The 13173-nt window shown below is 30.9% G+C and overlaps 1 protein-coding gene across 1 annotated transcript in view; it reads right to left on the reverse strand.

The window, feature by feature from the left end:
• The window catches only part of LOC108906961 (capon-like protein), a 150542-nt gene that overhangs the window by 83685 nt on the left and 53684 nt on the right, over positions 1-13173 (reverse strand). The window contains exons 3-4 of the mRNA XM_018710420.2: positions 998-1069; positions 846-938 (exon numbers count right to left, since the gene is read on the reverse strand). Coding sequence (XP_018565936.1) covers positions 846-938; positions 998-1069 — 165 coding nt within the window. The remainder of the gene's footprint in view (positions 1-845; positions 939-997; positions 1070-13173) is intronic.

Below are 13173 nucleotides of genomic sequence, written 5' to 3' on the forward strand. Positions count from 1 at the left end.
GGCGGCTTAGTAGTTTATGACTTTAATACAATGATATTTAAATTAAAATTTAAAGAGAATATAAACCAAGTCTGGGTAAAAAATTACTCAACAATAGTTAAATTTAAATAATATTGGAGAAAAAGTCAACTCTAAATTGGTTTTATATACTCAGAATAGAGTCAAAAGTCACTCAATTGATAGTTAGCAGTAACTCGGATTTGAGTAAAACTCACTCATTTCTGATGCAATAGTTTCACTCAGTTGTACTCATACTAATAGAGTGAACATATCACTCAATCGGGTGAGGATAGAAATTGATACATTATTGAGTAAATGCAATTAATAATAATATTAGTGCATTTTTTTACAGTGTACATTTTATTCGTTATATATACATTGTTGTTCTGTTACGATCTATCTATTTATGTAAAGACATTTCACTTATTTAAGATTATAATGTGATTATATATATGCAGGTAAATTGTATATTTATATACAATCAGTGAATGACATAATATTGAACTAAATACAATTTTTTAACTTGAATAAATAAATCTTTATGGAAGAATTTACTTAATTTAAGATTATGCTATGAATAATATGTATGTGAATACAAGTATACTTAATAAAAGTATGTATTATTGATTTAAGGACAGGATTTTTCTATGTACTCATAAACTTTTAATAAACAGAAAAATCTAAGCGTGAAAGTCCAAGAGAACTTTGCCCCTTATGCAAAATGCAGACTTCTTTGGAAAGTTCAAACCCTTTATTGAAACGTCCGTTTACCCAAAGTACACCGTTAAAAGTATTTTCTTGTTCCCTTATGAATAAAAAACTTACTGCGTCATTCTTCGACTCACCTTTTTCTTTTTCCTGAGTGTAACTTTGACTCCGTCTACGGACACTTCTATTGTCACCTTTTTTTTCTTAATTCCTTTGGCTTTAAATTCGTACTGGAACGAAAAATTTAAATCTGTAACAGAAGCTGTATAAAGATTAAGTGAAAACTTACTCGTATCCTTCGCATAGCTGCAACGATCTCGACCCTACTTGTTGGTCTAGGCACGTCCAACATCCCAATGTACTGAAACAAGTACAATAATCTTAATAAAAAATTATAGAAATATAAATTTCAAGCAAGAACCAAGTGAATTTACAATGTTTCATTTAATGAAAAATTTTCTATTTTCTTAAATTATTATAAAAAATAAGAATTCACTTCAAAAGGTTGAATACAAATAAGTACATTAGAAACGTCTGTCAGCATTTATGTCATTGTTATATTATTGTATATACAGGATTATTCCGGTTTAATCTGGATAACTTCAGGAATCGATTGAATAGGTTAAAGTAATGTTCATTCATGATATAAACTTATTTCCTAAATCACATAGTTTCGGAGCTAGAGGGCGTTGAAATAGAATTTTTTTCCCGCGTTTCCCTCATAACTTTTGAACCATTCATCCGATTGAGGTAAAATTCGGAACACAAACACTCCTTATGATCTTTCATAAGCTTCTTACAACCTACACCTCTTAGAAAGTGTATTTAATGTGCTTAATTTCAATAAAACAGCTGCACACCACTTTTGTTTCAATTTTAAAGCTTTTTCGTCACTTGTTTTTTTTCCAATATTTGGCCTCGTTTCTGAGATATTCAATGAAATCCGTGACAGTGTAGCGCCCCATCCGCGTAAATTTCATTTAAATAGCAACTCATGAAAAACAAAACAAAATAAATTGACGTTTGTGAAAATCATCGCTAAAAGTATTATTTCAAACGTATTTTTAGTACCAAGAAAAGGGATTGAGGAAATAAGTTTATACCATGAATGAATTATTTTAACCTGTTCTGTCGATTCCTGAAGTTATCCAGATTAAAGCTGTATACACTGACAGAAACATTAGTTTGCATTAAATGATTTCCGTTTGCCCTAAACTAATCCTAGGTTTGAATATGTAGTTTTAATGATATCTTGTAATAAGTTTGAAATCTTAAAAAGCCCAGTTTTTATGTAAACGTCATTTATTTAGGTATTATTTATTTATTTTTTTACCATTTGGGACACAAACAGGCGAAAAACCCCACTAAAGTATCCACTAAATTAACAGACATACATCAAACAACAGCACAAAGAGTTTTAAGATTATAAATAGCATAAAAAATATTATAAAAGAAAAGCATCATAAAAAGCATAGCATAAAAAATATTATAGAAGAAGTATACGTTTGAGAAATCTCTTAAATGAAACTAAAGATGTAGAGAATAAATCTAAACTGCTACAAATATCGTTATAAGAACGCATCATTCTGCACACAGGAGAGTTTGCGGAGACATTGGTATGCTTAAAAGGAATGAAAAATAAGTCGTAAGACCTAAACGGCCTGCATGGTATATTAAAAAATATTTTACTAATTAATTGAACACAGTCGATTTTACCATGAATAATTTTATACAGGTTAATAACATCCGCTAATACTCTCCTGTTAGCTAAACTTATAATATGTATTACTTATATTCAACACACAATCTATGAAAATTGTCTACATTGTTCAAAGTTCGTCTACACTTAAAAGAAATTTTTTTTAAAAATGTATATTGAATCATTCCAGTAACGAAAGCAAAATTAATTTTACTAAATACAAATGTGTAATATAAAAGCAATATGGCTTTAGAATTAGTGAACTGTTTCGACTGCCTCACAATGAAACCCAGCATCTTAAGTGTATTAGATATCAGTTTATTAATATGGGCATCAAATAACATTTTACTATCAAAAATCACTCCAAGGTCTCTAATTTCATTTTTACGATTTAAAATTAAGTCATGAATACTATATTGACACAGGAAAGAATGTTTATTTCAAGTAAAAGTGATTATATGGCATTTGTCGATATTAATAAACAAATTATTGTTTTTACAAACAATTACAAAAGCGTCAAGATCGTTCTGAAGTTTTAGACAATCAGTAACATCACGAATAGGTAAAAATAACTTAAAATCTTCAGCATATCCTAACAAACTACAGTAATTAAGTCATTATTTTATTTTATTAATATAAATTATAAACCTTAAAGGCCCCACTATAATACGTATTCTAAATTACTACTATACAGTAATTGCTTACTAAGCTTACTTTAACTTATTTTAGATTTTTTTTCTATTTTGTTATCTGCAAAATGTTTGTCAAATTTTGTTAGTGAAAATTACATTAGCAGACAGTAAGATTTTTTAGGCTCTTATTTTAAAAATATGTACGATTCTAACACAAATAAAAATTAAAAACAAAAAATGGTGGAGGCGCCGCTCGATGTGCACTGTGACATAAAATCACAAATATTTCCTAAACTGTTAATTTTACCGAGTTGAACCAGAGGGTATTATAGTTGGCAAATTCTTCAAGGAACTTATTTTTTATGTAGGCAGATTGCGATCGTCATCTGTGCAAAAATTCTGGGTTATTAACCATTGGGCATAATCCGTCCCTGGCGTCCTGGGTATAATGAAGTTTCATTTACAACATCAAAAATAAGCTGTACGCATGTGTTATCGATCACCAAATTTGCATCATACTGAAGTTAATAGTTTAGAGATTGTAAATAAAAACAACTTTTTAATTTTCACCTTTGAGGGCCCGTATGAAAAAAAAATTATATGAAGAACTGATATTATTTTGGCCTCATCTATTTGTATTTTTTTTGTATTAAGTACCGGAACACCCTGTATATATCAAACGTACAGCACTAAAAGTATAGTTTTAGTCCCTGATACGGATTAAATTTACGATTTAATCTCTAGCAAAACAATCCAATTTTATTTTTTGTTTTCACTTCAGAAGCATCATATATTCTTATAAGGGAAGGTTAAGGTTTGTTCCTGGGAGAAACGAGCTATGTATGTCCTATTTTATTGTTTATACTTATTCAGTTTGAGAATGAAGACAAAATGAAACTACTGTTGCATCAAACTGAATAAAAGTAAACAGTGAAATGAAACTGAAATCGTTCTTCGTGGTAATTTTATAGTTGTTGGGATGCATCATAACAACACTCTTTTTCTAATAGTCATATCATATTAATACTATCATTTTTTAAGGTCTGTTTTAAATATTTTTAAGAAATAATAATAATATATACAGAATAGGCGACAAGTGTAATGTGATATGTTCAGTTTCATTAGGCTCTCATATTTTTAAAGAACGCCCTTTGCAAATATCATAAAATATTTCTAATTGATAACTACAATTTTGTTATTTAACATTTTTCTTCTAAAAATCACTACAGTAAATTTACACGTTTTTTCCATAAAGAAAATAACTATATTTCTGAATACTGTATCAGAGAGGAGCAAAATTATTCTCGTAAAGTTAAGTTCTGGAGGAATGTTTGTTAAATATAAGGCATTAAAATTACGAAATACATAAGTTGACAAAACAAAGTTTAGCACGAAACTGTAATTGTCAGGTTTTTAATAGATGTACCATGTCCATGTAGATATACCTAAGATCTTACCTTAACCTAATAAACCAGTTTTCCAGTGGCATAAAATTGGTAATAGTGAAATTTTTTTATTAATTATTTTGAAGTATAGGTATCACATTTGTTTAGACAATTCGTAAATTTACCTCTTTTTTTATTTATTTGATCCACGTACAGCAGGGATGCACAGACTTATAGGGAACAGGGGCCACTCGGGAAAAATATAAGCCAAGGACGGGCCACTACAAACAATATTTATTAACACAAAATTTTCTATTTTTAAATAGTATGAAATACAATGATAAAAATAAAATAACTTTAAAAAATGTTTGTTGTAATAATTATGTAATCATTACAATGTAATATTTCATGTTTTATTATTTTGATGCATGACATTGCATTGAACTAACAAGTTTTTTTATATTTGGCTCCACATTACTTGTAGCCACACGTATAATTGCTTCCAAATTTTCATTTGCCAGACGGTTTCGGTTTTTCGTTTTGTTAAGTTTCATCACTGAAAACGTTTGTTCACAAATATACGTCGATCCAAATAAGCTTGCGCATTTCAATGCATTTATTCGCAACTCTTTATAAGCGTTTTTATCAACGCAACGGTAGAAGTTGAGTAAATTACCTTCATTAAATTTGTTTCTTAAATTATCATCATTTTGCATGTCTATTAATTCCAGCTGCATTAATTCCGGCGCATTTTCGGGTGAAATGTTGAAAGGATTGCTGAAAATGTCCAATAGCGGTTTAACTTTTTTGAAGTCTACAAAACGATTTTCAAAAGCTTGTATCAAAATATCAATTTTTTCAACATGAGCGAAATTGACGTCAGTTTTATTGAACTTCTCCATAATTTTTTTGTAGTTCGGAAAATGGCCGTAATTGGCTGAATTGATTTGTGTCCTGAAAAGACTCAATTTGCATTGAAAGGACGAAACATGAGAGTATAGCTGCGAAATCAATTGATCTTTGCCTTGGAGTCGCGTATTTAAGACATTCAAGTGATTTGTGATGTCTACAAGAAACGCTAAGTCACACAGCCAATCAGGGTTGTCGAGTTCGGGGACGTCGTTTTTCTTTTCCGCCAGAAATAGTTGGATTTCTTCAATCAAGTTAAGAAATCGCTGTAGTGTCAACCCACGACTTAGCCACCTTACTTCAGTGTAAAACAGGAGATCACCATATTCGCTTTCAATATCCTCGAGAAATTGTTTGAATTGTCGGTGATTGAGACCTCGTGATTTTATAAAGTTTACGGTAGGTACTACAACTTTCATAACATTTTCAAATCCCAATAATTTTGAACAGAGGGCCTCTTGATGTATAATACAATGAAACTGCATTAATTCCTTGGTATTTATGTTTTTAGTTTGTAAATATGTTTTTAACAGAGTTACTATCCCAGATGTACTTCCAACCATTGAAGGTGCTCCGTCAGTTGTAATTCCAGATATTTTCGTTAAATCCAAATCCATTATAGAACATTTTTCTAGAAGAGCTTTGAGCATGTCACTTCCCCTGGTTTGACTTGTCAAAGAACTCATACCAATCAGTTCTTCACTCACTTCAAAATTTTGCGTTACACCTCGTAAAAATATTAATAGTTGAGCAGTTGAACTTATATCTGTAGATTCGTCGAGCGCTATAGAAAAATACTCAAAACTTCTCGATTTCGTAGCTAATTGCTCTTCTATATTATCTGCTAATGCGGTAATTCTTCTTTGAACAGTCATCCGATTTAACTGAATTTTTTCAAACTTCTTTACATTTTCCGGACAAATTTTTTTTGCGGCGATATCCAAACATTGCTTAACAAACTCACCATCTTTAAAAGGCCGACAAGTTTTCGCTATTATTCGAGATATTTCAAAGCTAACTTCAGTGGCTGTTTCAGCATCTTGAATTGGTTTTGTAAACATAGATTGCTGGCCTATTAGTTCCCGTTGTAAAGTGGAAATTCTTTGCGTTCGATTTTCGCCAGTTAATTTGGTAAAAGTTGGATGCTGGGTTTCATAGTGCCTTTTCACATTATATTCCTTCGGAATAGAAACACTACTCTTGCATATTAAACAGACAATTTTGTTATGCGATGAAATAAAAAAGTATTTTTCGGTCCAAATATCATGAAACTGTCGATTTTCATCTTCAACCTTACGACTACGTTTCTTACTGGGGCCTGGTTTATCCATATCAAAATTAATATTATATGTTACAGTCGGTAAAAGCCAAGTTCGAACGACGAAATATTTACTCGTCACAGATTACAGTTCTCAAACAGTATAACGTTCGCTTATCCGTAGTCAAAACTTAACTGCCCCGGTAGCCGGCGATGCGTCGTATTTATACGAGTTACCAAACATCGAGAACCATCCACTTTGTTCGGGGATCGACGTGTTTCGCGAATCTGTAATCTAGTTGATGCGACAGATTTCTAGTCTCGTAATAATATGCTTGGACCGGAGCGCGGCGAGTAGAATACTTTTAAAATTCGTTGGCGGGCCGCATAAACATCGACAGGGGGCCGCATGCGGCCCGCGGGCCGCGGTATATGCATCCCTGACGTGCAGTTTGTTGACTATATTGTAAACCAGTTAATCGTATTAGATAAAGCACTAGTACCTTTTTTAATAAAAAACTATAAAAGGAAGTATGCTTCTTTTATTTTATATTTAGCACCTCATATTTCGAAAATGAAAACGACACCAGACGTAGAAACTTTTCTCTCATCTTAATATTTTTAATTATTTCTATTAAGTTAAGTTATTATATTATTAGCAAATTGGTTATGAGTTGTATGAAAGATATAAATAATGATGTGTGATAAATATAAACAACAAATAACATTAATTTTAATTTTACATGACAGATGCTGTTATTTCGATTCCAGTCTCTAAGAAAGTCGTGTATACAATAGTGGCGCCGTGATTATTTTTAAAGGAATATGTTTAATGACGTCACATCAGTCGAAATACACAGGTGATTGTTTTATTTATGTTTTATAGTATCATACGCATGATGTCCAATACTCTGCTTCATCCCACTTCTATATTTTGTATACATTTATATAATTATATTTAATACACATAACTGATCATTTTGGCAAGCGGCCCTGAAAAATCAAAACCAATATATTTTCAATTCTCGTAAAGTGCTCTTGCTGGTTTATATGTATTTTAAATTTAATATTTGATACATGAAATGCATCAATTTTGCATAAAATATGGTCCTTGCAATAATTAATATTAAATGAGTTTATTTTTTATTTATGTTGTTAATGATGTTAAAGAAAAGTCTAATAACCTAACAATTTTTTTAATTGCGGCTGCCTAATTATTTTAACAAAACAGAAGAACCTAATTTTAATCAAAATTAACAATATAAATCGTAAGAAAGTGAAGTCATGTTCCTACGGATTCATCAACTTATAAATCAAAGCAATATTGCCAAATCCACGAAGCCAATAGCGAGTGACGCTTTTTTATAGTGTTAGCGATGTTATGGAATACTTATCTTAACACGTATTCCATTATTAAATCATATTTTTTACTATTTGCTACTATTTATTGGGGTTAATTCAAACAAATTAAAAAATTCCTTTCTAAAAAATCTTATCAAATGAAGTCAAAAAATATTCTTCGATACCAGAAATCTAGGTATACAAAAGATATTTATCCCCACAGGCAATATTTCTAGTTGTTGATACTACAGGAAGCAACTACCAACTTTATGGATTACATGCCCCAACAAGCATTGAGATATACTCTTACTAATCTAGTAATAATAATTATCCAAAATAAATACTACCGATGAACACTGAAAAAAATTTTGTTTGAATTAGCTTTACCTTTAAAATAGATTTAAAAAATCATACTGATATCATTAATTTGGTACTGTAATTTGACAACTTGGTAACGACGACAAATATGATAAGTTCATATATATATAAGACAAGTTTTTAGTAATGCCATTTTATTTTCGTATTCTTCTCAGAAAACCCTTTCATTTGATACCCATATCAAGGGAGTGCATAAAAAAATAATTGGTCCGCCATCTTTGAGAGACTGCCATATTGGATTTAGAATGACGTCACTTAGCTAACCATGCATTGTCATCTAAACTAAACGTGTATGCAAAATTTCAGCTCAATCGGTTGGGGATAACTGTTTTAAAATTCAGTTGCAAGATTTAACCTATACTAACAAGGCAAGTTAAATAAGAGCATATAAAAAAAGCTTGTAAAATAGTATATTGTGTCACAAGAACAGAAAATGAGCATTAGTAGCCCGCGGATATTAGCTGATAGCTAAGAGCTACTAATGCGTTTTCTGCATGTGTAATACACAACTGTCTTTCGCCTAACATTAAACAAAACCAAAAAGAAAAAAGAAAAATAGAACATAAGAAGTAACAATTTGCGAATTTATTTATTATAATAATTAATGTTGATTATTATCCCTTGAGCACAATTATTGATAGTAATACCAGAATTTGTCTAGATTAACTGGTATTTCATTTATTTGGTTGGAAATATTTAATAATTTAGTTGTATTATTTTTTGTAGTTTACTAGACTGTTTTATTTAATAAACAGTAATCGATATATCCTTATACAACTGCAGAAGAACACCAACCTCAATGTTTTTTAAGTGTTAGGAACTAGGGCGGAAGCAATATCCTGTGTATATATTACGTTCAGAGTTTAAAAAAGTGTCTATTTTGCTTGGAATTTTGCTAAATACATTTTTTCCGATCGATTGCACTGTGCATTTATTATTCTTGTAATAAATGAACAGTGTGGGTAGGTCTAAGGGTAGGTAGATTCAATTCATCAATTGTTTTGTTTGTGACTGCAAACGTTCTCGTAATATTATTTTTTTATTTGTGGAACTGTAACAAACAATGTCTTCTCTATTATCTATGTGGTCATTTCGACGACAAGCTTCGTATAGTCCCATAAGAAAAACCTATAATGCAATGCTAATAAAATATATAATTAATTCAACTTAGTTTACCTTGATCATAAGATATTCCGATTCATGTGCGCTCTTAAAAGTTTAAGTCAACCTTTTAGACTTTTTGAGCAGGTAAGTTACAGAATATTGTTTAAAAAATGCTCGAACTTTATGAAAATTATCAAATTTAACATTTTCCTTGACTTTAAAAGTGCTTTTCAACATTGAAAATTCAGACCATACATAGTGTACCTGCAGTTACAATATTTAATCTTTCTGATAGATAAGCAAGTAGTACAGTTTCTGTTAGTTTTTGGCATTTTTATTCATTTTTATTGGACAATTCATAATACTTTTCGTATTGTTGTTTTGACTTTGTAGATAACAAATTCAGAGAAATATTGCTAGCTTCCTCTTGCATGTCCTGTGGAAAAAATATATTGCCCTAATTTATTTTCAAATATATCACTGAATCTATTTATAATTAATTAATTACTAACAAAAAGTTAAGTTGAAGCTATTATCTGACTACAATAAGATGATAAAGATTTGAGAGTTAAATATACAATTTTTTAAAAACAATGGGCACAAATATGTAATTACGAAACACGTATATTTCATACACTTTCGAAGCATTATTACTGCATTATGTGCTGCTTCATTAATACATATTTATAAATAAAATATCGTGTGGTGGTACTGTTTATAGTGATGACGTCAAAAAATTAATTATGTTTCTGATGTTAAGGTGAAACTGAAGTTATCCCGAAATACATTTGGCACTTCGCCTGTAGCAACAATAATAATAGCATAGTAAAAATTGTTATTGTGTCAAATGGCATTACTAATTTTATGTATGACTATATAATAATAACTGTTAACTATTATATTTCAAATAACGAAAATAGTGATTAAACGTATAAAATAAAAAGTACAAACCAAAAGTTATCCGGGATGAATATCAATTCAAACGTCTCCTCTATATGTTAGCAATTGGATAATAATGTTTATATGTATTGTAATCGATCAAAATGTCAAGGACAACATGAAATATAAATGGCACACAATACGAGGACTGTTCAGAAAATAATCGAACCTTTTGAATCACGCGCTAATAGAGATATTTAGTGATATGCGGTTGGCAGCACTGCATTGCGCATAACCTCCTCGTTGTTCCGGATATCGACAGCAAATTCTTTACATGTTCTTAAAATTACTTTGTCACATTTCCCATAAATAAAAAATAAATTAAAATAATCCCCTTTAGTATAATTTAAACGATCCCACGCATTTTTATTTAAATTTTCGGCATAATCTATTACAGACACAACAATAATTCGACAACTATCTTGACAAATGTCAAGTTATTTCAATTGTTTTTGGAGTGTTTCTGGTCATGGCTAATTTGACAACAAGCATGGCGAGAAAAACTGTCCAAAAAATAGCAAATATCTCCAAAAGTAGTAACGGCAACCCTAACAATGCTTATATGGTTTGAAAGGAAATTTCAATATGCATACGACAAAGTAAAAAAATCTAAATGTACCAGCAAAAATGAAACATCACACATTAAACGTTTTAACTTGTTGTATACCATAATTTAGTGTTGCCTATGCCCTTTACAGGTATCAAAAATGCACTTGATATCACGCTTCTGATATGAGTTACTAGCATCTCCGCGAACCCTTGCATCTGTCAAATTTTTTCATTAAAAATTAATATCTCAAAATCTACAGGGTGGCCCATAAGCACATGATCAAAAAGGTACTGCGACATTCTTTGGCTCAAAAGAAGACGATTTGACCTAACATCCATTAGTAGTGATTGTAGTGAGTATTTGTTGTACTTGAGTAGTAGTGATAATGATTGTCTAAAATTGGAAACCTTTTTTTTGCGTAAAAACTATGAATGCTACAAGATTTTACCAAGAGGACGAAAATCTCGAAAAGGGACTGATGCATCAATAAAAATAAAATGAATTTATTCCAGCGACCAAATAAAAAGTTCTGGTAAATCTTGTACCAAGACACTCAAGAATTTACCACTAGCTCAAGGCAGATGGACGCGGTTGTTTCATCAAAACATAAGTTTTACTTAGGAACAAGTCCACAGCAAGTTTCATTAAAATCCATCGTAACATTCTCCAGATATCACAAAAAACATATACATTTTTTTTAAAACTTTGACAGTTAATAGCAGAGGGGCGAGACATTTTTTCTTAATGGAAGTTAGGTCAAATCGTCTTCTTTTTGATCATGTGCTTATGGGACACCCTGTATAACACCTAGGCATAGGGAATATTTAATAAAGTCTCCCTCAAATTTCACGTAGAATCCGAAAATGCAAAAATACAGGGTGTAAGAAGTATGACTGTCATAACTTCAGCATGAGATAGAGTAGTCATAAATCCACAAAAAAGTTGTACATTACAGGGGCGTAAGATTAACCGTTTTCAAAATACAGCGAGTATTAATACTGGGGAGTTTCCTCACAATGTGACAACTGCGCTACACAGCTGATGCACACCACGTGTGCACGCGGCAGACTTGTCACACAAAAAACACTGTCCAATTCCAGAAACCAACACCAACTAAACTGCGTATTGCTGGACAGCTTAGTACATCGTGTTATCCGCCGCGCCGTTGTCACATTGCTCGATATAAATTTTATCGAATTTTAAATTTATTACAACGCTAATTATTTTATTTTTTAAGTGGTTGAGTTTTTTTGTTTATTTTAACATATTCTATCGTACGTTAAAATTAAGGCAGTTAAACTTCTAACACCCTGTATGTAGGGTCTCATTTAAAATAATAAACTTAATGTCGACTTCCGCTATAACCGGAAGAGCCATAAAGTTTTAAATATCTTAGTCGTGTTGACCCTACTGCTTTTGCTAGGTTGCCATTTTCAGATTTATCGGATCAGTACTTTCCGAGATATCATTAGTGGCGATTCCTGGTGGGACACCCTGTACTATTAATTTTTTTTAACAACATCATAAATAAAAACACAACGGTTTAACATTAATTAATGTAAGGATCATATTTTATGAAAAATTTATGCGTTTCATATTTTCACATAATCCAGCAAGAATACTTTACGAGAATTGAAAACATATTGGTTTTGATTTTTTAGGGCTGCTTGCCAAACTAATTAATTATATTAAATATAATTATATAAATGTATACAAAATACAGACGTGGGAGGAAGCAACGTTTTGGATATCACGCGTATGATTTTTTCAGTGACATACAAAAAGTATACCTTTTAACCGTATACAGGGTGGTTTCACTTTAAATTCAGAAGCTGCAGTCATTACCAAAAAATAAGTAGAGTTTGCTCTATAAACTTTTTTCCTGCGGGTATTCGAGATACAGGGCGTTAAATTTTACAAAAAAATATACAGGGCGACTCAGTCATAATGTCATTAATTTTAAGAGCAGATAGAGAAAAAAGAGTATAATACCATGGCGTGATTAAAAAAAAAATAAATGCATATTTAAACTGAAAAAAATTTTTTTCAAATCATTATTTAACCCCTCTTTTCAGGCTGTTACTGACCGGCTGACGTCAGCCGGCTACGATATGAACAAGAGACCTAGATGCAATGTTGCCATATTTATATATTTTCGCACATATAAAGACAATAAATAAACGGTTTGCTCACGTCAGCCAATAATAATTTAAAATGCTATAAATTATTTTTTTATAATTATGCAATCAACATATTAAATTGTTATTGTT

The sequence above is a fragment of the Anoplophora glabripennis genome, unplaced genomic scaffold, assembly GCF_000390285.2.
Source record: "Anoplophora glabripennis isolate ALB-LARVAE unplaced genomic scaffold, Agla_2.0 scaffold223, whole genome shotgun sequence".
NCBI classification, from domain to species: Eukaryota; Metazoa; Arthropoda; class Insecta; order Coleoptera; family Cerambycidae; genus Anoplophora; species Anoplophora glabripennis.